The sequence below is a fragment of the Paroedura picta genome, chromosome 10 (genome assembly GCF_049243985.1).
Source record: "Paroedura picta isolate Pp20150507F chromosome 10, Ppicta_v3.0, whole genome shotgun sequence".
Lineage (NCBI taxonomy): Eukaryota > Metazoa > Chordata > Lepidosauria > Squamata > Gekkonidae > Paroedura > Paroedura picta.
The window spans coordinates 23,533,216-23,558,825 of NC_135378.1; the positions used below are offsets into that span (position 1 = coordinate 23,533,216).

The following is a 25,610-nucleotide window of genomic DNA, read 5'->3' on the forward strand; positions in this document are numbered from 1 at the left end:
GAAAGCATGACTTTGGCCAGGGCAGGAGTGGCCAAAGTGTGGCTCACCAGATGTTTATGGACTACAACATCTGGAGAGCCACAGTTTGGCCACCCCAGGGCTAGAGGTTGCCAATCCCCAAGTGGGGACTCAAGTTCCACTAGAGAAAATGTTTGCTTTGGACAACGGACCACTCTGGCATTATACTCTTCTTAAGTCCGTCCCCTCTGCAAATCCCACCCCCCTCAGATTTCATCTCTAAATATCCAGGAAGAAAAAAAAGATGAAGAGTTGGTTTTTATACCCCACTTTTCACTGCTCGAAGGAGTCTCAAGGCGGCTTACAATTGCCTTCCCTGCCTCTTGCCACAACAGACACCCTGTGAGGCAGGTGAGGCGGAGTCAGCTCTGACAGGATTGCTCTATGAAAACAGCTCTTACAGAACTGTGACTGGCTCAAGATCACCCAAGAAGAGTCGGGAATCAAACCTGATTCTCCAGGTTAGAGGCCACCACTCTTAACCACACCACCAAGAGGGCCCTCTGGCTCCCGGCCGAGGGTTGGCACCCCCAAATTTGGCTCAGGCACGGCAGCTTTGCCCCTCCCAGATTAAAATCCACCCTTCGCTGCACGAAAAAGACAGCCCTGCGTGAGAAGCCACTTTGACCCCCATTCCCTGGGCTGCTTTGGCAGCTCCAAACCGCCTCATGGATCTGCTATTGGCTCCATTACGAAAATGACATGCAGCCGCATGATTTTATCAGAAGTCAACAGCGACTCAGCAGGGCCGTCTGAGGAGACCAAAATGGCATGCAAAGGGGGGGGGGCTGACATTGCTTCTCCCAGTGGGCCGTGGTGTTAAGCCGAAAAGGGCCCATGAGTGTTTGAGAGGCACAAAACGCCCCCCATGCACCAAATCAGAGTTGAAAGGGGTCTCAGAGGCCCTCTAGTCTAGCCGTGCGCCATCCAGGATCGGCCTCAAGCATCCCTGACAAGTATTCATCCAGCCACTTCCTGGAGGCTGCCTGGCAGCCAATGCCACTGCCAAAAATACTCTCACTGTACAGAAAATAAATCCTAATATCGTGCCAGTCCCTTTTCACCTATAATTTAAACCCTTTATAGAGAATTCAGTCCTCTGCTGGCACAGGAACCATTCCTGCCCTCCTCTCAGTATTAGCTTTACAAATCCTAAAAAAGAGAGCAATTCTGTCCCCTCTGAACCTCCCTTTTTTGAGGCTGAACATCCCCAAGTCCCTCAGCCATGGCCCCCAGGCCCTGGATCCCCTTGTCTGCTAGGCCCACTCTATTAGGTCCCCATCATTCTCAAAGCGAGGCCTCCAGAACAGCACACAATATTCCAGGAGCTGCAGAACTAGGGCAGCTTGTGATCTGGATGTGAGGCCACCACTGAAACACTCCAAGATTGCATTAGCCTTTTTTGCTGCTGTGTCACACTGAGGGCTCATATCTCACTTACAATCCACCACCCATACCTCAAGACTACCCAATTTCTAAATGCCAGCCCCTGCAAACAGAAAGCCAGCACAAAGCAGCTTTCTCTCTGGTACACTACCTATCCATGGACAGGAAGTTATCTTTGTAGGCAAAGGAGCCTTAAAAGATGGACCCCACCACCTGTCTAACTCTCCTGCGTCAGTATTCTCTACCCCAGGGGTAGTCAAACTGCGGCCCTCCAGATGTCCATGGACTTCAATTCCCATGAACCCCTGCCAGCAAACGCTGGCAGGGGCTCATGGGAATTGTAGTCCATGGACATCTGGGGGGCCGCAGTTTGACTACCCCTGCTCTCCCCCCTCCCTTTCAGGCGTGTTTCAACCGGAGCCATAATCCTGTTGCCAGACAGTGGGGATTCAAGATTTCCCCAAGGTTTCAAAAGACGCCTTTCGTTTCCGAGTTCTTGCCCTTTGGAAGCCATCCCAACACAACCACTCCTTGAAGAGGAAGACGTCGGTATTTACCGTAACTCGCCACGAATAAGCAGCACCTCATTTCAAGAGAAGAAGCAGAAGCTGGATTCAAAGGGCGGTGGGCCAGCAGGGCTGCTTGCGGTGAATGGCACCTGGCCACAGGCCAGACTCCCACAAAGCTGCTCACACTGACTGTGAAAAAACCACATGGAAGAAAACCACAGCCTCCCACAACCAGAGGGCAAAGCCAAGCCAGGTTCAAGACTGAAGTGTTTTCAGGATTCAGAGTTTCAGAAAGTTTCTTCTAAGTGTCCAGCAATATTATGCAGGCAAGTCTATGCTTGCCAGGTCTCAACTGTACTGCTGAACAGCAAATACTGACATGAAAAGGTTTGCAGCTTATATTTACCAGCCCCGCTCTGCTGCCTGGAGAGAACAGATATAAGATGAATAGTTTCCACAAACGTGGGAGATAAAAGAGATGGGGAACACTTTGTCTCCTTTGATCCTGTTTGTGAAAGGGGCCTTTGAGACTCTACCACAGGGCCCATTAAAAATGTCCACAGCCCAAACACCTTTTCCAAAATATCACATCAGACATGAACTCCCAGGATGGTCTACAAGCCACTCTGTCCCCTCCACCTCCCGTAGGTCATAACAATAACGCTGGCCTACCTACAGGGCTGTTGTAAAGACTTGGATAACATGAAGTGTTAGTCCATACCAGTAAACCCTTCATTATCCCTAAGACATCCAGGTTTTAAAACCTTGAGATTCTTGCAAAGAAAAATGAGAACACCTTCCAAGACATTGGGCACATTTCACACACACACCCCGCAACTGCAAACAACCCGGGGGGGGGGGGTTTGAGATCTGCTGTGACAGGGGTGCCAATCCCCAGGACAGCTGGCTGGAGATCTCCCGGCATTACAAAAGATCTCCAGGCGACCCAAGATCTGTTCCCCTGGAAAAAATGGCTGCTTCAGGAGGTGGGCATTAGGACGTTTGATTCACTTTTTTCACAAAGACGGATGCAGACCCCCACCCCCCAAAAAACTCCGTCATCCACACACACCACCCTGGAATTACCGGTCTCCTCCAGACTAAAGAGATCAATTTCCCCGGAGAATATCGCTGCCGGAGACTCCACGGAGGTCCCTCCCCGCCCACTCCCGGCTCCCTCCCCAAAGTCTCCCGGGATTCCCCAGCCCAGAGCTGGCCACCCCGGCCGCGGGCTACCCCTGGCGCCGAGAAAGCGGCCTTTCTTCGGAGAGCAGCTTCGAAAGCAACTTCAAAGCGGGTCGCTTCCGACGGGCCGGCGGGGGGGGGGGGCTCATCGCAACTTCCCCCTCCCAAACCCACAAAAGCAAGAGGATCGCCAGGGGACTGAACCCGATACAAGAATCCCCCCCCCCAAAAAAAAAAGTTATGCCCAGGCGGCACCGGGAAGTTGGCAACTTTGGGAAGTCCTTCTCCCCCCGCCCATCCCATCCCTTCTGCGCCGGCCGCCTTACCTGGAGGCTTCCGCGGCCGCAGGGGGGCAGTCCGCGCCGGCCCTCTCGCTCCGCCGACCCGGCATGTGGCCCCGGGAGCGCCGCCTCACCCCGGAAAGGGCCCCTGGAGCCTCGCCCGCCGCGGCGCCTTCCTGCGCGCAGGGCCCCGAGCGTGGGCCGGCAGAGGCGGCGGCTCGGCGGGCCGGGCGGCTGGCCAGGCGGCGCCGGAGGAGGAGGAGGAGGAGGCAGGCAGGGCGCCCCCGTCCCGCGCGCTCGCCGCCAAGCGCCCCCGGGAAACTCGGAGCGAGGCGCGTCTGACTTGTCCCGCCGCCCCTCGACGCGGCTCGGCCTGGCCCGTGCAGAAAGAAGTGCGCCGCGGGAAGCCGGGCTGGCGCCGAGGAGGGAACCTCTACCTGCCGCGCTCCTGGCCGCCGCTTGGCTGCGAGCCTCTGATCCTGGAACCAGGAAGTCAGGGCAGAGCACGAGACGAGCAGCCCTCGAGGAGAACGCACGCCTGCCCGCCCGCTTCCTTCTTGCCTGCCTACCTGCCTGCTGTTTCTGTTTAATTTCTGCCTTCCTTACTTCCTTACTTCCTTCCTCTCTCCCTCCTCTTCCTTCCTTCTTTTTTTTCTTCCTTCCTTCTTTTTCTCCCTTCCTTCTCTTCTGTCCTTCTTTCTTTTTGGCTATCATTCTCTCCTCTTCCTTCCTTATTTTTATTCCCTCCTTCCTTCTTCCTCTTACTTTTCTTTCTTCCTTCCCCTTCTCTTTATTTCTTTATTTCCTTCTTCCTTCCTTCCGGTACTCACTTTCTTCTTTCCTTCTGTTATCTATCTATCTATCTATCTATCTATCTATCTATCTATCTATCTATCTATCTATCCATCTATCTATCTATCCATAGAAAAGAGAAAAAGACTTCATATTACAATTACAGAACGATGAATACTAAGCTGACATTTTGCAATATGTCTTATAAAGTTTCCCCCTTTTACCTCACAAATCCTACTGCAGAGTACTTATTGTGTGTCCCCCCCAAGTTTACATATTTCCATCATTTACATATGCTTCATATAAATCAATTAAGTTTTTATCGATCAATATAATATTGGACTCCTATTTTGTATTCAAGTCTGATATCAATCTGTTGTGCACCAAATATGTACGTTTTGCAATTGACCAGTATTCCATCAATTTCTTTAAGCAATCTACAAGGTCTGGTAAAGATTCTTTTTTCCCACCACGATGCATATAAGTTCACTATACACTTTCATACTGTTTGGCACTCTCTTTAATAACAAATATTGTAGATCCGCTGCAAAATTGATTTTCAATATCTTTTGCATTTCATCATGGATCATGATCCAATATTTCGGTTCCTCTGACAAGTCCACCACATATGATAAAATGAAGCATTTATTTCATAAAATTTCCAGCACTTCCCATTATTAATCTCATTGACCTTTACAATAGGGGCAGTATACCACCTATAAAACATTTTATACCAGTTTTCTTTTAACATTTGACAACTTACAGCTTAAGTGTTAATTAGCAACATCAGCCACAGTCTCTACCCCACCCTTTCCCTATGTTGCTCCTGACAGTCTCCTAGCACATTCCACCCCATGAAAATTTAAGGGGCACGGAAGAATGCTTAGGGGGAGGGGGAATCAGTGGGAATTGAACAGCTACCCACTCTTAAAATACAACAAACCCTTAAGTCTTCAGTATTATGGCCTGTCTTGCGTGGTGACTGGTACTACTGCTTGAGCTGTAACAGTTTATTGAATGAAAGTATTTTGAAAATAGGTCTTTAGACTTGCAGACACCATTTCTTGCCGAAACAAGATATTTCATAGAGAAAACAAGTCTTGAACACACAAAGATATTTCATAGAATCATAGAGTCGGAAGGGACCTCCAGGGTCATCTAGCCCAACCCCTTGTGTGCAGGAACTCACAACTACCTGCCCAACCTCAGTGACCCCAATTTCATGCCTAAGTCATCATTTCCAGAATCCAGCCTGGCCTGGAGAAAATTCACCTACCATCCCACAGTGGTGATCAGTAATTTCCTGAGTATGCAAGGCAAGGCCAGCGGGTTATACCCTGCCTTTCTCTAAAGGTTGCCAACCTCCAGGTGGGGCCTGGAGATCTTCCTGAATTACAACTGATCTCCCAACAACAACAACAAAACAATAAGTACTTTGGAAAAATATGTAAGGCCTAATGTGATACATCAGCTTAATTGTCATAGTTATGTAAATGAAACGTATCTTTTTTTCCTTTGTAACATCTTTCACTTTTTTAATGAATCAAATCTATATTTTAACACTCCTCCCCTGCCACAAACTTTGTTAGTCATCAAGGTGCTACTAGACCTATTTTGCCCGACACAGCTGCCTGCTTTGATGTCACTACCACACAGTCACAATTCCACCCCATTCAGCAAGTTTTCCTGCAAGGGAATCCACCGCGCTAGCATTTTGTTTATAGGTAGCCCTGAAAGAATCGGCTTAGTTACAGCCTGAGCACATGACTGTAAAGGCACAGAAGGGATTTGTTTGTTTGGACAAAAAAAACATCTCATTCTATCCAATATACATGACATTATTTGGGGGCTTATCTATCTTCTCCAAAGACGACCTTGAAGGACTTGAATTACAAACTGTATCAAAAGCACACTGAAGCAGCAACATAAATGCAAACTCAAGCTAACAGCCCGATACATTTTTCGTGTTCTCTGCACACTCAGTGAGATCTTTCTGCTGCTCTCTGTTTTTTCTTCCTTCAGCACTGTTGGGGAATCTGGCAGACTCATGGAGAATCACTACCAGATCTGTGACTCCCCCTTCTTGGGGAGAATTGCCGCAGAATTCTCATGTGGAGCAGCAGGGAATCAAACCTGGCTTGCCAGATTGGAGTCTGCTGCTCTTAACAACTATACCAGGGGTAGTCAAACTGCGGCCCTCCAGATGTCCATGGACTACAATTCCCAGAAGCCCCTGCCAGCGAATGCTTCTGGGAATTGTAGTCCATGGACATCTGGAGGGCCGCAGTTTGACTACCCCTGCACTATACCATGCTGGCTGTCTTGAAGACTTAAGGGTCTTGAAGACTTAAGGCACTTTGAATTGTGTCTGGAAACAGAACAATTCTCACCATCTGTGGCTTGTTACATTCCAGCCTGTGTTTGTTCTTCCTTGGGGCTTGCTTACTCCCAAGTAAATGTCTTTAGCATTTCTGTACATTTCTTCCATCAAAAATTTGTCATGAGCTGCACATCTTTTCTGATACATCTTTTCTGATGTATATTTTGCCACAAATTCATTGTAAAGAAAGTTTTGTGTAGATAAGTTCAAGTGGGTAGCCTTTCTCCCCAAATTTATGGCGAGGAAACTCGGTTTATCGGATCCGATAAATAATTGCCTGCTCCGATCCTTTGAAGGTGCCCACACAGTGTACATTCTCCCACACTCCAGCAAAGCCCCCAAATGAATCTGACAAAAATCAGAGAGGAAATTGCATTCTGTGAACCTGATGCAATTCCGATACCGGAAAAGAGACAACGCTATTCTAAAAGCTAACCGTGTCCCCAGGTTGTTCTTGGGTTCGAAAACATCAACTGGCAGCTTAGAGCACTCCAAAGATTTTATTATCTGATAGTGTCCTTTTATCTCTGAGTTCCTGTGTTAGCATCCCTGTGAAGACTGCTTCTTTACTTGCCTTGTTAAAAAAAAGAAAGAAAAGAAAACAGTACAATTGCCCCATTTTTGAAGTTAATTTCAAAAGGCCACCGCCAAGCAGTGGCAGGGTATTTCTTCGCCCTTCCAACAATATGTAGATTTTTACAAGTTGAGCAAAGGGACCCTGCCCAACTCAAACTCTTTGGCTGGTGGCCACATTTGTGAGCTGCATTGGCTTCTCCTGAGCCAGTTCTTTGCAGCTCAATACGGCCATGTGAGTTAAATACACATATAGCATCCCATGTACATTAAAAAAATTGCTTAACTCAATGGATTCTGAGCAGCAAACTAGGATTGCCAGCCTCAAGGTAGGGCCTGAAGTTCCCCCTGAAATTATAATAGATCTCCAGACAATAGAGATGAGTCTCACAGAGGAAATGGAAGCTTTGGATTACAGACTCTGTGGCAGCCTTTCTCAACATTTTTACCACTGAGAAACCCCTGAAACATTCTTCAGGCTTTGAGAAACCCCAGAAGTGGGGCAATCATGCAGAATTTGGTTGGGATGCATAGTTGCCTATATGCCCATCTGGGGCCCTTCCCCTTCCCACCCCCTCCAGACTCTTTTCATATTCTTCAAGTCTAGGGGCCTTGAAAGCTGGCCGTGTCCTGGGCTGCTCTGGGCAGGTTTTGCTCTCATACCAAATAAATTCAAACAAAGAGGCTAGTTCTTTGTGCTTCAGCTTTAGTCACTCCAGGAAGTCACCTCCTTCCCCTTGTCACCTAGTAACTTATTAATCGTCAACAGCAGCTTCATGTTTCTTTGCCTGGTACTTATATTTCTCAATAAGATTAAGGTGTAGTATTTTCTTTTCATGCTTCCTAAGAAGGAGCTAGAGGAGAATCTCTAAAAACTGTTTGCTTATTTTCTGAAAAGAGAAAGCTTTGGAAGAATTATTTTCTGAGCTGGGCATGGAAACCATCCTGGAGAATGCGGACCAAATACTGGAACAGATCCAGCACCAGAACGTAACGTTAAGAGAGGTCCTTCACCAAAGTGGCTATCAAGACGGTGATAAAATAGTGGCGTATACTCTCAGACTGGCTCCTCTGCTTCTGGATCTCGTCAACACCCTTGGCCGTCAACTGGAGAGCACGGCTAAGACTCTCCAAAACACTCGGCGCTTGCTGAAGACCCTCCAGGAGAACGGTTGGCAGCAGATCCCAAGTCAAGGCAAGTGACGCTAGTAGTAGTTGTTGCATATATTGTGTATCGCCATAGGCGTACCAAAAAACTCAGCCCTCTAAAAATGCAAATTCAAACAATATTGCTAGTTCAGAAACAATCCTAGCTTTCCAAAATGCTTTCAACAAAGGATCCAAAGGAAACGTACCTATCGTGAGACAACTGTCTTATGACAATTGTCTTATGGGTTCATCACTCATATAAGAACAGGAAGTAGAGGGAAGAAATAAATAAGCAGTCTTTCCCATGCAGAGAAGTATGCCATGGGCTCCTCGAAGGATCTGGATTTGAATCAATGTGATCGGGAATCAGGCAAATTTGCAGATGCTACACAATCATCCAGGATAGGAACAACTCAAGTGGACAAACAGGCATCACTGTAAACCAGCTGAACGCACATCAACATGATCTATAAGTAGCAACAAACAGATCAGTCCAAAGTTGGCATATAAACTGAAGCAATATGAAAAGATTAAGACTTTTAGTTCAGCCATTCTCAGCTGGGGCCATAGGCACATTTGAAGGGGGCCACAGACTGAAAGATGTGAGAAGAGGAAACCAAGGGGTTTATTGGGGGGGGGGCTGGTAACTGGATCGATTAAATATCCTTTTTGTCATGTATGACATTGTTATTTGCTGGAAAGCAAAAAGAAATCATGCAATCCATTCCTTTGTATGTGCTTGAATTAATGCATTCCAGAAGAAAAAATGCATTCCTGAAGAAAAATGAATGCACATGCTTCTCTTGGCCGAATGTTCTAGAAATTCGTTGAGTATAATTCACTCTTAGTATAGGCCTTTTTAAGCCTAGCTCATTGGGGCCCCTAAAAGCTCCTAAAAGGGTCAAGGACAAAAAAAAAGGTTGAGAATGGCAGTTTTAGAGAAGGTTTTCACGTAAGCAGTGCGTTGAACCACGTAATTTGGGTGCCCTAGCAGTTAAGAAAGGCAAGTGCTGTGTTGAAAGAGACTGAAAATAAAATAGTTCCTATTCTAATGCATTTATTTAAATAACATCTATAGTTACATTTGGATTACTGTCCAGTTCAGGCGGTGATAGGAAAAAAATCTCTTATGAGAAGAAAACTACATGGGATTTATTCTGCTTTTTGGGTGTAATCTATAGTAGGGTTTTTTTTTCATATTCTTCAAAGTATCCTGTCTCTTTTTTCAATAAAATACTTAATAAAGCTTCCCTCCCTCCTCTCTTCTGTATAAATTAGCCAGCTGAGAGGAGAGGAGGGAAAAGAACAACCTTCCATTGTACTGTTAAACTGTGTTTCGAGGTCAGAAAGCCAAGGAAATCAGAGGCCACCAAGAAGTTCATGTGATTCTGAAATAAGAAGAAAGGCTATGTTTCCGTAACGCTCTAAGAATGCATTGGAAGTTTCAGTTCCAACTGTGTCAGTAAACAGACTTTTAAATTACAGAGCAGCATCTTACTGAAAGAACTTTACACCCTGAACTGAGTTCCTGCATTGTGCAGGGGGTTGGACTAGATGACCCTGGATGACCCTTCCAAATCTATGGTTCTTGTGAGAATACATCCAGAGGAATGTATCAGTACCATTTCCCATTGCATCTAGGGATGCCAGCTCCAGGTTGGGAAATACCTGGAGACTTTGGAGGTGGATCCTACAGAGGGTGGGATTTGGGGAGGGGAGGGGGTAGGGTATAATGCCATACAGTCCAACATCTTAATGGCCATTCCTCCAAGTGAACTGATTTTGGTTGATGACCTTGGAGATGACCTGTCATTCCAGGGGATCCCCAGGTCCCACCTGGAGCCTGTCATACTTAGTTACATCCTTGCAAGGTCCAAGAGAGACCACAGGATGGACCATGAAGACAGGAGAAGCCTCAGCTGTCAATCTCCTGCTAGATCTATCAAAGGGCTGGCCTGGTGGAGACCTTTGCCCAAGATCTGAGAGACTGGCTTTTGTACACTGTAGTGGAATAATGAACCATTTGTCTGACCCATTCCAAGACAGCCAATCATAAACTTAACAAATTTCTTTGTAATGGACAAAAGCTGATCTTGATGATTGTATCGGGAACTTCAGGGAATACTTTTCTTCTAACCTTCTGGATAGACTTTGGTTCTCTCCAAAGCACACAACAAATGTTATTGTTTTGGTAAGTAGCTGGCATAGTATAGTGGTCATCTCCAGATGGCCAAGATCAGTTCCCCTGGAGAAAGTGGCTGCTTTGAAGGGTGGAGTCTATGGCATTAGAGGCATGGGGGGGGGAGAGACTATGTTTACGGGTCCTCCTCCCCAGCCCAAGGCTCTACCACCCAATTTCGCTCAGAAGCACTGCTACTCTCCAACTTCTCTCTAAGGTTTGCCAGCCTCCAGCAGGAGACCTCTTGCTATTACAGATGATTGATCTCCAGATGGCCAAGAGCAGTCCCCCTTTGCTACTACCATGGTGGCTCTGCTTCATGTTGGCTTCAAAGAATGCAGGAACTGAGAAGACAGCCCACACCGTCCCCCATATCACAACACAACCAACTCTCTCCCCTTTGATTTTTACACCCATGGCCTAACCACCATGCTCTCTGGGCAGAGATAGTCAGTTCCCTAGCTTAAGTCCATTAAGGTAGGAGGGGAAAGGCTGTGAAGCCCCTCCAGAGCTCCCACAGCCCCCCCCCCAGTGGTCCATGAACCCTGGTTGAGAATCCCTGCATTAGACACAATAGAATAAAAGCCCTGAATCTCCTCTGCCCCCGAAGATTCCTGCAGTTTGTATCCTATTAAAAGACCTGCCTACCTTGTAGTCACAGAGTGACTGCCTTGCCCCAAGCCTGCATCATAGAAATTACCACCAGTGAATCTGAATCCTCACTTGTTGAAGTGGTCCCCATTTTGCTAAGCCCAGTGCAATTTTAAATCATGGATGGTATTCTGAATTACAGCACACCATGACTCTGCCACCGGCACCCTGCTGTGCCAGCAAAACACCCTTGTGCCCACAGGTTTCATGTCATAACTCCAAGAGCCATATAATTATCTGGGATAAAGTGCTATAGCAACATGCAGAATAAGATGTGCCTCAGCACGCAAGGTAAAAGAGTCAACCTTTTATTGTTACTTGTCGGTTGGTGCTTTGATTTTTCTCAGGACGGCATTTCTTATAAGAACCAAGCTCACCAACACTGGATCAGCCTGACTTAGGGTCTTAACCAGGCAGCAGAGACAGGGAGATTACCAGCTGCAGGCCCTTTGGATTGGGCTGGACGCAGTTTTTGGGATTTCAAGTTTCGAAGTCCTGCACTAGCTGGGGCAGAGTTAAGTGGAGTTGCCAACCTCTGAGTGAGGCTTGGAGATCTTCCCAAAGCCATAACTGATCTCCAGGCAACAGAATCCAGTCCCAGAAAATGGAAGCTTTGGAGGGCATGGCCTTCCAGTTCCAGCATCCCCAGGTGCCACCTCCAGATCTCGAGAAATTTGGGATCCCTGGGCTTAAGACAACATTGCCCAGTCCAATCCATGTCAATGAGAAGACTCTGAATTAATAAACTGGGCTGCTACCTCTGGGTTGGGAAATACCTGGAGATTTCGGGAGTGAAAGCTGGAGAGGGTAGGGTTTGGGGATCAGAGGGATTTCAGTGGGGTCCAGTACCATAAAATCCACCCTCCAGAGCAACCACTTTCTTCTGCAGTCTGGAGATGAGATGCAAAAGTGGGCGATGTCCAGGGTGCATATGGAGATTGGCAACTCGATTAATAGCTTTCATCAGGGAAGCCCAGATGTTTGACCGATGCCGTAGTTAGCAATAGCATGATGACTGCACAGTAGCTAACCGTTAATGGCAACCAGTGTAAAACCAGAGGACAGCGGTAGAGGAAGAGAGTTTAACTAAGAAGCAGCAAAAAGCTTGGGGCTAATTGCCTGCAGCTGCCCGATCCTTTGCAGTGATCCTTGTCACATGCCTCCACTTTAACTGCCAAGTTTAAGGCAACTGTGCACCTCATTGGGCGACCCTTGACAAGCGTCCCTCCCTCTTCCCATTTTATCGATTGAAGATAGAATGAGTAATCGCCTGCATGGGAATTTGCTTGCAGAGATCAGATACAGGCCGGAATCATCCAAAGGGATAGCCCAGGCAAGCCCGGTCAGGTCAGAGCTAAGCTGACTCTGGCTAGTATTGGGAGGGGAGATCTCCAAGGAACACTTGGGGTCATGACATGGAGGCAAGCAATAGCAAACTACCTCTGAATGTCCCTTGCCCGGCTGCTTGGATCTACGCCATGCCATATGATAAGTAATAATAACAATCAGATGTTAGATCAAACTAGGTTTTTCCATAGACAAGTCAGTAAGAGATGGGACTGAGATAACAAAGTGAACTCTGCCACTTCAGATTGAAAGTAGAGTGCTAAAATGGCTCCTCCACTGCAGGAAGAAATGATCTAGTCAAGCTTCCTCCCTGCTGTGCTAGCTCTCTGATTGCAGGGTGTTATGTTACCCAGGGAGACATTAAAATAATATAGTCCAACAGCAGTCTGAACTGGTATGGTCTGTTCTGCCACTTCAGAACTCCCCAGCCTTCTTCTGCTCTATGTATATACTCATAAAAAATGTTGCATTCAAATGACTCTGTACACATAAGGACTTTTCAGCAATTTTTGCCTCCCAAGAGCACATTTCCTAGACCTACCTCTTCTTGAGACAAACTGAAACCATAAAAGCTACACAGTCACTACATAGCTACAGTGTAAAAACACTTATAAAGGAAGGACCCCAATGTTCAGCAGAGCTGCTTTGCCTACATAACATCCCTGGTTCAATCTCACATGTCTCTAGTAAACACCTCAGGTATTTCCAAATTCTGCCTAAAATTCTGGCCAGAAGCTGCCAGTCCAGGGAAAACCGTTCCCAGCCAGGTTGGTCTGATGTAAATATAAAAGGAACCCAGAGGGTACCATGGTACATCAAAAAGCTGTCAAATCAGTATATTTAGATAGATTCTTTAATCACATACACATATATACACACACACACACTCATTCAATTATCAAGATACAAACAATGAATTGTCATAGGGAGGGGAAGCATGGAAAATACAGCATTTCCCAAGTATAATTCTATTGGGGCATATAAGATATGTCTCAAAGATTTCCCAGGATTTAACTACTTTGCTGCATTTTTCTAACTGCTAGAATCTGGGACAGCAAACTTATATCTTCCATAAATACTTGATATCACCAAATTCCTCTTGCATATATAACTGCATAGAAAAAATATAGTTTTATTCAAGGTATAAGGTAGCTGAAGAAGTGTACTTGCACACAAAAAGGGGGGGGGGAACCCTCCTAGTTCTGACTATCCCCTCAGTAAGGTTCTAAATCAGGCTTTCTCGACCAGGGTTTTGTGAAAGCCTGGAGTTTCTGTACAGCCTTGGAAGGGTTTCCCAAATGGGTGGGAGTTCATTATTTTGTAATATTTTATATATATTAATATATTTAAAAATATCAGGTGATATGACTGTGTATGGTCATGTCAGCCTGCCCCCCCCAATGGCCAATGATAGGCCTGGAGGGGTGGGAAGGGGAGGGGCCCTGGGTGCGCATGTGCACAGCTGTGCTTCCCAACCCCACTTCTGGGGTTTCTCAAAGCCTGAGGAAAGTTTCAGGGGTTTCTCAATGGTAAAAAAAGCTGAGAAAGGCTAGTCTAAATGATTAGAGGTGATTTTTAATGCTTTAATAATCAGATGCTGGCTGTTTTAAGCTTGAGCCTACTAGGAAAGGCAGGATACAAAAATAAAATAATAATAATAATCTGAACACCGCCCGTGGCGCCACGGGCGCCACGGACTAAATAAAAGAGTAAGGCGTTCTGGGGCGGGATGTGTCCGGGATGAGGAAGGGTCCGGATTGGACCCTTCCTCATGACAGACAATCGGAGGGAACAATCGGCAGGCGCGAAGCGCCTGCCGATTGCTCCCTCTGATTCCCAGCCCCAGCAACTGCGAGCCGCGCGCAGCGCGGCTCGCAGTTGCTCCTGGCCTGACGCCCGAGGGAACCCACGCAGGCCGCAGCCCCCGCGCACCACCCCCTCGCCCCCAACTTACAATGGTCTCCGCCGTCCTCGCAGCCGCTCCCGGTTCCAGGAAGAAACACTCCACCAGCGGCCCTGCCAGCAAGCGGCCCGATGTGCGGGCGCGGCTCGCGGGCGCGGCCCGGGCGCGGCTCGCGGGCGCGGCCCGGGCGCGGCTCGCGGGCGCGGCCCGGGCGCGGCCCGGGCGCGGCTCGCGGGCGCGGCCCGGGCGCGGCTCGCGGGCGCGGCCCGGGCGCGGCTCGCGGGCGCGGCCCGGGCGCGGCTCGCGGGCGCGGCCCGGGCGCGGCTCGCGGGCGCGGCCCGGGCGCGGCTCGCGGGCGCGGCCCGGGCGCGGCCCGTGCCGGTCCCCAGCCTCAGAAAGGTTGGGGACCACTACTTAGGCAGAGAGCCGCCGCCCGACAAGGTCAGTTTCTAGCGCCCGCTGTATTCGGCATACAGCGGGCTTAATTACTAGTAATAATAATAATAATAATAATAATAATAATTATTATTATTATTATTATTATTATTATTATTATTATTATGCCACCTAGAATAAAACTCGGTTGGTCTTCAAAATGCCTTTGGACTCAAACATTGTTCTCCTGCTTCAGACCAACAAAGCGAACCACCTGAATCTGTCTGCATATTTAAAAATTGCTTTCATCACCTGTTGAATCAAATAAGATTTTTGTCAGATACCCTGAAAGGTTAAGGCATCTCTCTCTAAAGTGGACTTTTAATATTCCAAGTTATATAAAGTGCTGTGTGTCTACAATATAACCAATGCACTTTTATGTTAGCCAATTTTTGCTACATTTAATTGACCAGGTAAAATTCTTCATTTATTGCTTTATTTGACCTTTTGACTGTGAAGGAACCCCTGGAATATATTTCAGGCTTTCAGGAGCCCCTGAGGTGGTGCCATGCCCTTCAAGAGAAGTGGGCACAGAAGTAAGATGCGGGAGCCAGCCAATCGATTGATCTATTGATCATTGACCATTTCCACTGTGGAGAAAGATAGGGCCTATTCTGCACACAACAGATAATGCACTTTCAATGCACAGGCGAGAGAACAGGCGAGTGGGCTCCAGTGATGCCTAGTGATGTCAGCAACCATCCAAACTTCTGGGAAAGGCCACGCAATCCCCGGGGAACTCTTGTGGAACCTCAGGGTTCCTTGTAACCCTGATGTATTGTAAAATCCTATGTTATGATTCATGAATGTTATGACCTCTGGTCAAGCTAGATGGAAGAGGGTTCTGAATTGTAAAAATTTTAAAGTTTAAAAAATAATCTTTCAACAACAACAAATTCAAACAACAAATTGAGAAACCTTTAAATGTAAAAAATGTCTATGTAAAAGTAGCTGGTCATTAATAAAAATGATTGCATAGTTATAAGATAAAAATGAATAGGTGAAATAAACTAATGATAATCAAATATACATTCATCCATCGAATGCTCAGTAATCAGTAATTCACACCGACTATAATGCTCATGGAATAGAATTATTTTTTACTTAGCTGATTATCCCTTTGTAACACTCTAGCCAAGAATTCGGCTACTAGTTCTGTTACTTCTGGGGATTTATCAGCTAGTAAATATTGAGTGATTTTATATTGAGTGATTCTTACATGCCAAATAATCTTTCTTTTTTTTTGCTTCTTCTTCAGAGGGAAGCAACCTCCCAGATTGGCTTCTGGGGTTAAGGAAAAACATATTGCATACACTCGGACACCTTGGAGAGGCAGAAGAGAGACTTTTGGAAATGAACTATAAAAAGATGGAGAAAGTTCAGGTTCTCCCATGTATATCTGGGCAGTCTGAGCGTGAAGATGAAAAAGATACATTCGGTGATGCCCAGATGCTGCCATGTGTCAGTCAGCCGTACCCTGAGCCTTCTTCATCTCATGAAGAGGAAAACAGAGCCCATCTAACAGAAAATGAAGCCATGGAACCTGAAACTGCTACATCCTTAAATGAAAAGATAGCTGGACCAAATCAAAAATATCCATCATTTGCAGAAGAGGAAGCAGTGTCAAACAAGAACAACAGAAAAACTTCTCATGCAGTGAGATCTTCAGATAAGAAACTCTCTGAAAATATAGAGTTTGAAGACATTCCAGGAAACAAGGAGGAAGGTGTAAATGCATCCAGAAATCTGGAAACTATTCCCAGACAACATCTAGGGAAGATTCCCAGTTTAGAAAAACAGGTAGAGAGCAAGGAAGTCCCAAAGCAGGTAGGAGACGGAAAGCGTCGGCGGAAAGGCAAACGGAAAAGGAAGGAGAAAGATGCCAACCCAAAGGAGAAAAGTAATAAAAGTGACCACAGCAATCAAGAAGGTGAATTTGGATCTATGGGGTTAGAAGATGGTGATCCAACCAACACTGCTAACATGTTCCTTGGGAGGTCAGAGGAAGAGGAGAGTCAAACTGACTTTATGACAAAGGAGTAAGAACAAATGATTTTTTAAAAAGCATATGCCTCTCCCCTGTCCTGAAGATACCAACAAACCAATGAAGTGATAGGGCTGGGTCCAAAGCATCACCAATGCAGAAGAAGAAGAGAAGAGTTGGGTTTTATATCCTAATTTTCACTACCTCAAGTAGTCTCAAAGAGGCTTTTACAATCACCTTTCCTTCCCCTTCATATAGCTGTCACTTTGTGAGGTTGGTGAGGCTGAGAGAGCTCTGAGAGAATTGGGACTGGTCCAAGGTCACCCAACTGGCTGCATGTGGAGGAGGAGGGGATCAAATCCTGTTCTCCACATGCAGACCATGAGTTCCCTGCCTTTCCCCTTGTGCCACTCAAAATTCTACTATGGGAAATGGGGGGAGGAGAGAGAAAAATTGAGAGAAGTAGTGCAGTCTCCTGTTGGAGAGGAGAATTTAAGAAAAAAAACACCCTCCATTCCCCTACCAACGGAAGTGTTGTTATGTCTGTGAAATGACACCTTAGGACCCACCCTATAAACTCTACAAGTAAGACATGAATAAAATCCAACAGCCAGACTCCAAAATGTCTCAATGGTGCCCAAGTATGTGCAGGGGTATGTGCAGAGGTATCTCCAGCCTGTTGGTGGCTTCTTGTTGTTATGGATCTATGAACCAATTAGTAGCATTTCTATTAATATACCATCAACAAAGAGCCCTACATATAATTTTTCAGGTTCATCAATAAATTCTACAATTCAGTAATGAGACTGATTTTTATAAAGGCAGGGAAGTTCTACACCTAGCTAGCACCTAGTTGTTCAATTCCTTCTCCAGCTAGGAGGATTTTTGCATAGAACCCTAATTCTGAACAAGTGTGGTACCAACTGGGGCTCTTCTGCATTTTCATATTCGTCACTTTTATGACCCTAATTACTTCAGAGGTTTTTTTTTTTTTTCACAAGTATGTCACTTCCCCTAATGGTCAATTTGATATCACATTGCATTCTACTTGGCTATATGGAAACATGCCAGACATTCACAAATGTAATATTGAAACAACCACTAGAGGGAACAAAATGTTCAGAAAAGGAGGGGGGAGGACATTGTAATATGGACACACAAGTGATCCCCTGCTAACATTTGTGAATAGAATGTATTATTCAGAATCAGAAACAAGCTTATTGTACAGCCTTTACAAAGTACAAAACGACAATCATAAGCACTAAAAGACTATCATAACACCTACACCCAAATCCGTACAACATATAATCACAGTTCATCAGCCATCGCCCCTCGCCTTAGACCTTATCTGGCTGGCAGCCAGAGCAAACAGTGTGATCCTATAAGAAATGTAGGGATCGTTATCAAACAATAGACAAATCGCCTTCTCGGGATCTGGAATTCCAAGGGCCACTGGGGATAATCCACTAAGAAATTTGTTTCTAGATTCCACATAGAAGTTACAGTTCAATATACAATGATCTTCTGTTTCCACCTTGCCATACATAAGCATTGCTCTCAAGACTGACCCTGCAGCATACTCCTGCACACAGCAGTGGGCATTGCATGAAATCTCAGGGTGGTGAAAGCCATCCTCAACCTCAGGTGCATCAAGTTCACTAAATATGGGCATCTGTTGAAATGTAGTCTTCTCAAATCCCCTTCCTGTGCTTTACAAAAGTGGATAACTGGAATTGCATGTTTTAAAACCACTAATTCATTCCACCCATTGCAGTTATGGACAATGTTCTGGTTTCGTCTGCAGGTTTTTTGTGGAAGGGAATTACATTGGTGAGCCTGAGCTAGCCTGTTGCATTACAGCCCCACGTGCTATCCTAGAAAACCTAATCGTCAAGGCTGTCAATGATTTAAGTTCCCTAGCAGTAGATGATGCCGAAGAACTGGTCAGCAACGTCATCAGTGCCGAGTTGCAGCAAGAAGGGCCAACAGTTATTCCTCCAGTTACCATAGTAATCCCATTTAATTCACGATACCGAGGAATGTACAAAGACATTATGGTAAAGGTAATGGATGTGAACTTTCAGTCAAGTTATTTCACTCCGGTTTCTTTGGAAGGACATCAAGGAAACCACAAGGTTGGTCTACTTTCACCTTCTATAACAAAAGTTTTGGGGACATGAACCTGCGGGAGGCCTTAGATCAGTATTTTCCAGACTTTTTTGGGTTGCCACCCCTTTGACCGTTTTCGCACTGGGAACTTCACTGCCCCAGCTCCTGTGCCGGAGCACAAATTGGGGGCAGATGAGGTGTGCCAGGCCAAATGCTCCCCCATGTGGGTGCAGGAAGAGGTGGGGCAACCTCCCATGACTAAAACTCCAGCCTGCAGCCCAGCATGAAAACTCCAGTGCGTAAACGGTCTTTGTCTCTCAGGCTACATCCCTAGTGCTCCCCTCACATACATACAAACATACATGTCTTTCCTAGTGTTAGGTTCACTCCAAATTCAAAACACACTATACTGCCTACGCTTCTTTTTTGGTAGTTGCACAGTGGTCATATTTTAATCTGGAAAAAATAGATATCTTTGTAAAAGTCATTTGTAAAAGCCACTTTGGTTCCTCACTAAAAAGAAAGATGGATGGGGAAAGGGGGGGGGCAAGCAATGGAAAATCCCATGGCTAGGAGCAAGCAGGAGAAGTCTTTTCCAGCCTTCCAAAGATGGAGATTTTTGGAGAAGTGTTACGATGGTGGATTAAGAGATCTGGGGTGGAGCCTGGGATGGACGAGGAGGGGGAGGACCTCAGCAGAAATATGTTCCTATCCAGCTCGCCTTCTGAAGCTGTCATTTTCTTCAGGAAGTTAAGCAGGGCTTTTAAATGTTTTAAACCCTGACGTTACCCACTCTGAACCAACTAGGGAAGGGTAGGATATTTGTTTTTAAATGTAAAAACTTACTTTGAAATCCGCACATTGAATGTGTTGAACATCAGAACTCATTGCATCCCCTGAGCTACAGAGGGTCACTTGTACCACAGAGAGCCACCAGCATGGAACAACACATCCACACTACATTAATAATGCACATCTTCCTATATCTTTCTTTATCACATAGTTCTCAAAATCCACATGAAGAGTTTCCATTTCAGTGCCAGGTGCCATCAAAAATAAATTCAGCACTGATACAGAAACTCTTTAAACAACCAAAAAGAATTATGTTTCACAGCAGTGGTGTGGAAAGATAGAATCATAGAATCATAGAGTTGGAAGGGGCCATACAGGCCATCTAGTCCAACCCTCTGCTCAATGCAGGATCAGCCCAACGCATCCTAAAGCTTCCAAGAAAAGTGTGTATCCAACCTTTGCATGAAGACTGCCAGTGAGAGGAATACAATGGAAATGTCATTTAAATTGTTTCTACATGGTTAATCGTCAGTGAGGTATAATGTAATGAGAAGAATGTCTCCCAGTCTTTCATGTAATGATATGTTATTCTCCAACCCAACTCCACCATCCCACTAACTCAAGAGAGCCCAACCTTTTCAAGTATGGAGGCTCATTTCAAATTCTGACACAGCATAGTGGCCAAAGCAACAAAATGGCTGCCACAAAATGGCTCCCGGAGGAAGCAGAGCCTGCCACAAAATGATTACCACAGCTTAATTTCAGGAACACAGTGCAGCTCCCTGTGATGTGGTGGCAACTACTGCCAAAGCAATATTTTTAAAAATCTACACAGCCCATCAAATCTCTAATCGTCAACCAGAAGCTTGGCTAGGCAAAAGCCCTATTGGGCTCCACCCATTTCTAAAAAGCACTTTAGTAGACACCAGAAAAGGCTTTGACAAGCACCATGTTGGGCCAACTCTTCCAGCCAGACATCCTGCAAGTGAAACCCTAACAGATACACAAAATGTATAGTTTATATATTGTACTGGAACATTGTTACAGCAGCTTTCACTTTTTGTCTTCATGTAGGGGACTTTTGCGGAGATCAAAACCAGGCAGTTCGGTGTCTTTTCTGTGGTTTCATGCTTAAAGCTGGAAACTCTCACCATCCCGAGTGAAGGCCTGTCACAAAAACTGAGCATGGACCCCAGAATTTCATTTGACTTCCCTCCGTCGACTTTCAGTTCTTGTGTTACAATTCAAGTAAAGGTAATCTTGAAAGCTATTTGACATTATCCACAGGAGCCATAAAGATTGTTCACTGGGGGAGAAAGGTAGTGTGTAGACATGTAGATAGGACTGACTACAGAAGCAAACATTTGTGTAGCAATTTACAGCGTTCAATATAATACCGATTAGTCACTATGTCTAAACTATGAGACGAGCATTGTTCCTAGTAAATGGGATTTTTAACCAACATTAACCTTTGAAGATTACCACCACATCTGCATACAGATGTCACAAATAGTGAGTCAATGCAGAGATGCCCCAGCAGTGGCTCTCCAGATGTCCATGGACTACAATTCCCATAAGCTGCTGGGGCTCGTGGGAATTGTAGTCCATGGACATCTGGAGAGCCATTGTTTGGCTACTCCTGAGTTAGTGAGAGGCTTTTGTTCATTTACTTATTTACTTACTTATTTACTGCCTTCCCCTTGTGGCTCAGGGCTCAGGATGATTTTGCATGGGTTGAGGAGGAGAAACAAAGCTGTGAGGTGGCTGCCTTCAGGAATGAAGAATATCCAATCCCCCGCTCTCACCTCTATAGATTATTTAGGCCCCCAGAATCAAATCAATAAGAGGAACATGAGGTTTAAATTAAAGACTGCTACCATGTAAGTTTTGGGCTCCCTGAAGGCATCCTGTCTGCAAACCTGCTAGACTAAATTTGTCCTTATATCTGAGGTAAATAGAGACCTCCTGGCTTCTTAGATTTTTGACTCGACAGACAAGACACAGATAGAGATAAACAACAAAGGTTTCCTTAACAAAAAACAAGAAGGTAAATATTGTGTGTGGACAACTTAGATACATAGCATAAAGTTGGCTCTCAAGTAAAGTCAATAATCCCTCACGGGAGATTTGATTCCCCTTCCTCTGGACAGACTGGCCATTTTCAAACTGCCTTTGTATTCTCCTTTTTTGCCAGTCATTCTCCAACATGCTAAGTTGAGCACTATAGCACTACATCAATATAGCGCTTCACTGCTATAGCGGCACAATGGAGATGCCATTGAGGAAGTCACTATCCCACTGAAGTGCTATATTTATGTTCAACTTAGAACATAAAAAAAAAACTTCCAAGGAAGATTCAAAAGTAAATAAAGGCAGGAAAAAAGTGGCACTGTTTTAAATAACCAGAACATTTAGAGATGACTCATTCATGAACAAAAATTCGCTGTACAAAAGCCATTCCTGTATCGCTTTGCTCAAAACAGAGCCGACAACAAAAGATTCTGGTAATATGAAAATCTCAGAAGGTTCAAGGCTGCTCTTGCTTTGATGTAGCGGTGAAAGGTGGTGGCCTCTAATCTGGAGAACTGGGTTTGATCCTCCACTCTTCCTCCTGCAACCAGCTGGGTGACCTTGGGCCAGTCACAGTTCTGTCAGAGCTCAATGAGCATCACCTACCTCTCAAGGTGACTTTGGTGGGGAGAGGAAGGGATGGTTTGAAACCTCTTTGAGATTCCTTTGGGCAGTAACAAGTGGGGTATATAAACCAACTCTTCTTCTCCAAAGAGCACCTTATCACAGGATCTACCCACCCCAGTTAGGAAAAATGGGCTCTTAATGGGATGCTTAGCTGTACCACTAAAATAACCAGAATCTTCTGAGATGGCTCATTCATGAATGGAAATTTGCTGTACCATTCTTTGCTAAGCTGACCCCCAAACCCAACTCAAAATTCCAAATAAAAACCTGACTAAGATGAGGCTCCTTCCCAGAGCCACAAAATCCCTCTTCAAAAATGAAAGAGGATCCTTCATCCTTCTTAAGCCGGCTCACCCTCTCCCATCCAGCCAAGTTCTGTGGACTCCAATTGGCTGACAATCAGTGGGCTTTGCATAAAGCCTAAGTCATATTCACAAGGATTGGTTCAGAGCCAGGACAAGAGGCGGGACTTTGAAGGATGATTGTCACATTTCCATCTTCAATCTTGATATGCCCCATGCAAATGGGAGGGGAAGAAGATAAGAACTCAAAAGTCCAACAGTTAATCAGGTTCCCACCCATCGCAAACATCTAAACTGACTCTTGAAAAGAAGTGTACTCTGTGGCTGCTCTCTGAAAAGCACACTCCTCAATGTCGGTGCAAGGAGTTGTGTTGTTCTTTAAATTGTTGCCCACATCCTAACAGAGGCTGCTAAGAGGAGAATCTTTCATGGACAAAAGCATTTCATTAGCCTCTGCCGCAACCAGCTTTCAGCAGCCTGTCAAGAATTCTGGATATCAAAACGAGGCTGTCATTCATTTCATCCCTGGGTGGCAGCAAAAGCTTAGGAAACAGCTATGAAGGCCTTTCGCTCACTGCAGAGTAGTCATTTAAGACGAGCAGCCTGAACAGTTGTATGGTCCCGGGAAGGAAGATGGACTAACCTCTTCAGAGGACACCAATTTTCTATGGAATGCTTATCATTTCCCCTTCCCCCAAAATCTACAGCATTGATTTGAAAAGTCCCAACCAAAAGAATAACAATATATAAAATACAAATAATCAGCAATATATACTCAGATTTCAGTGGCGTTTTGAAAAAGCATTGGAATTAATTATTAACATTTATAACGAACCAGACTCGGCTTTTCACTAAAATGCTGTGACCAGCTAAAGCAGTCCAAGGCAGAGAATCCTAGGTACAGAACCAGCTTAGTGTAGTGGTTAAACGCAGCAGCTTCTTACCTGGAGAGCCAGTGTTGATTCCCTGCTCCTCCACATGCAGCCAGCTGGGTGACCCTGGGCTAGTCACAGTCCTGTTAGAGCTGTTCTCACAGAGCAGTTCTGTCAGAAACCTCTCAGCCCCACCTACCTCACAGGGTGTCTGTAATGGGGAGACAAAGGGAAAGTGATTGCGATGGTAAGCCACTTTGAGACTCATTCAGGTAGTGAAAAGTAGGGTAAAAAAACAACTCTTCTTCAAAGTAGGGTACAGCTACATAGAAGAAGAAGAGCTGTTTATGTGTGTGTGTATGTATGTGTGTGTGTTTGTGTATGTATATATGTATATATACACACACACACACACATACATACATGCACATACATAAACAGCTCTTCTTCTTCTATGTAGCTGTACCCTACTTTGAAGAAGAGTTGTTTTTTTACCCTACTTTTCACTACCTGAATGAGTCTCAAAGTGTGTGTGTGTGTATGTATCCCCCACTTTTCATGACCCAAAGCACTTTACAAATGCCTTTCCCTTTCCTCTCCCCAAACCAGACAGCCTGTGAGTTAGATGGGGCTGAGAGAGCTCTAACAGAACTGTTCAAAGAGAACCATGGATAGCCCAAAGTCACCCAACTGTTTGCATGTGGAGGAGTGGGGAATCAAACCCGATGCTCTAGATTAGAAGCAGCTGCTCTTAACCATTCACCATGCTGGTACTCATAAAAAATCCTCACTCCAGTAAATACCTGTCTCACATCTGAAGGTGGACACACCTGTGCAATGGCCTTAGAGGATGGTCCAGGACAGGTTCAGATGGGAGAAGGCACTAGAACACAATGCCTTCAGCCCACAAGCCAGATATGTGCTCAAGGAGATTGCTATGGTTGATAGTACTGAAGCCCAGAAGAATATCAGCAGTATATGATGTGCTTGTCAGAAGCTGTTTCAGCCCAAAGCCAGGTTAAAAATCATCCAGCCATATCTGAATATAAGCTCTAAATCCTTGGTTGAGCATCTTGCTCCTACATGACAGATTTCTCACTAATTGGCAGTCAGAAAAATGATTGCCTTCCATGGAATGTCTCCTTAGGAATGGTCTACAACTACCTCTTATTGGCAGAGTTTCAATATTCAGAGATAATGAAGCACCGGGAAGCTTAAAGAACAAAATACTTTTATTTATGAAGAGAAACAACTATGGAGATAGAGAAAGAGAGAGATGGCTGTTGCCTGCAGTCATTTTTCCGTTGATCAACTGCTGTTCTGAAAGCAAGCAGGGAGGAAGTGTGCTCAAAAAACAGGAAGTCTCCTGTTCAGCCAATCAGAGGCTGTTCAGCCACTGGAGGAAAAATCATCAGGAATTTCCAATCCCCCATGGACCCCTGCAGGACATCCGTTATATTACTCCAATGCTTCTTTGGAGAGGAAAAAGAGTTGTTTCTTATATGCATCAGAAAGTAGACTGAGACAGGACTGTGGTGTAACAACACGCTTGAAAGACCCACTTCCTCTTCCTCAGGCAAAACAATCCCCCTTCTCCAGATGCTCCTTCTCTTTGAGTATTGGAGAAATCCATGTTCCCTCCTTTTTCAAAGAATCATCAATCTCATCATGACATCAGCAGGCATTTCACCAATTACCACCCTCATCTCCGCCTATTTTCATAAAAAGAAAGCAATATTCTTCACATGAAGACCATATTAGGTTCAACAAACACAGAAAGCAGTTTCTTCAGTAACTTAGCTCCTTATTAAACCCCCAAAACAACCAAAATACCAAACAGTAAACACAAGAACCCCACAAACTTATATACACTTCAGGCTTCCCACCAAAGAACCAGATTGTCTCTTAGCAGAGCCTTATGATTGGTTCATTCAAGAGCCTTTTCATTGGTTGTAACAGAACGCAGACCAGGCTAGTGATTGGGAGTATTGCAATTCTTCATTAGCATACTACTGAAGCATGGTTCAATGTCCACATGAAAAACAGACAAGTCCTATTTATGTGGA

At 45.3% G+C, this 25,610-nt stretch overlaps 2 protein-coding genes across 3 annotated transcripts in view; one reads left to right on the forward strand and one right to left on the reverse strand.

The window, feature by feature from the left end:
* The window catches only part of ARAP2 (ArfGAP with RhoGAP domain, ankyrin repeat and PH domain 2), a 135,429-nt gene extending 131,572 nt beyond the window's left edge, over nt 1–3,857 (reverse strand). For both annotated transcript variants that reach the window (XM_077301656.1, XM_077301654.1), the window contains exon 1: nt 3,425–3,857. The gene's annotated coding sequence lies outside the window, so the exon portion shown is untranslated. The remainder of the gene's footprint in view (nt 1–3,424) is intronic.
* A 4,084-nt stretch (nt 3,858–7,941) lies between these two features.
* DTHD1 (death domain containing 1) overlaps nt 7,942–25,610 on the forward strand; it is a 29,475-nt gene continuing 11,806 nt past the window's right edge. The window contains exons 1-4 of the mRNA XM_077301657.1: nt 7,942–8,319; nt 16,047–16,827; nt 18,577–18,907; nt 20,748–20,927. Of these exons, the coding sequence (XP_077157772.1) occupies nt 8,058–8,319; nt 16,047–16,827; nt 18,577–18,907; nt 20,748–20,927 (1,554 nt within the window). The 5' untranslated portion in view covers nt 7,942–8,057. The remainder of the gene's footprint in view (nt 8,320–16,046; nt 16,828–18,576; nt 18,908–20,747; nt 20,928–25,610) is intronic.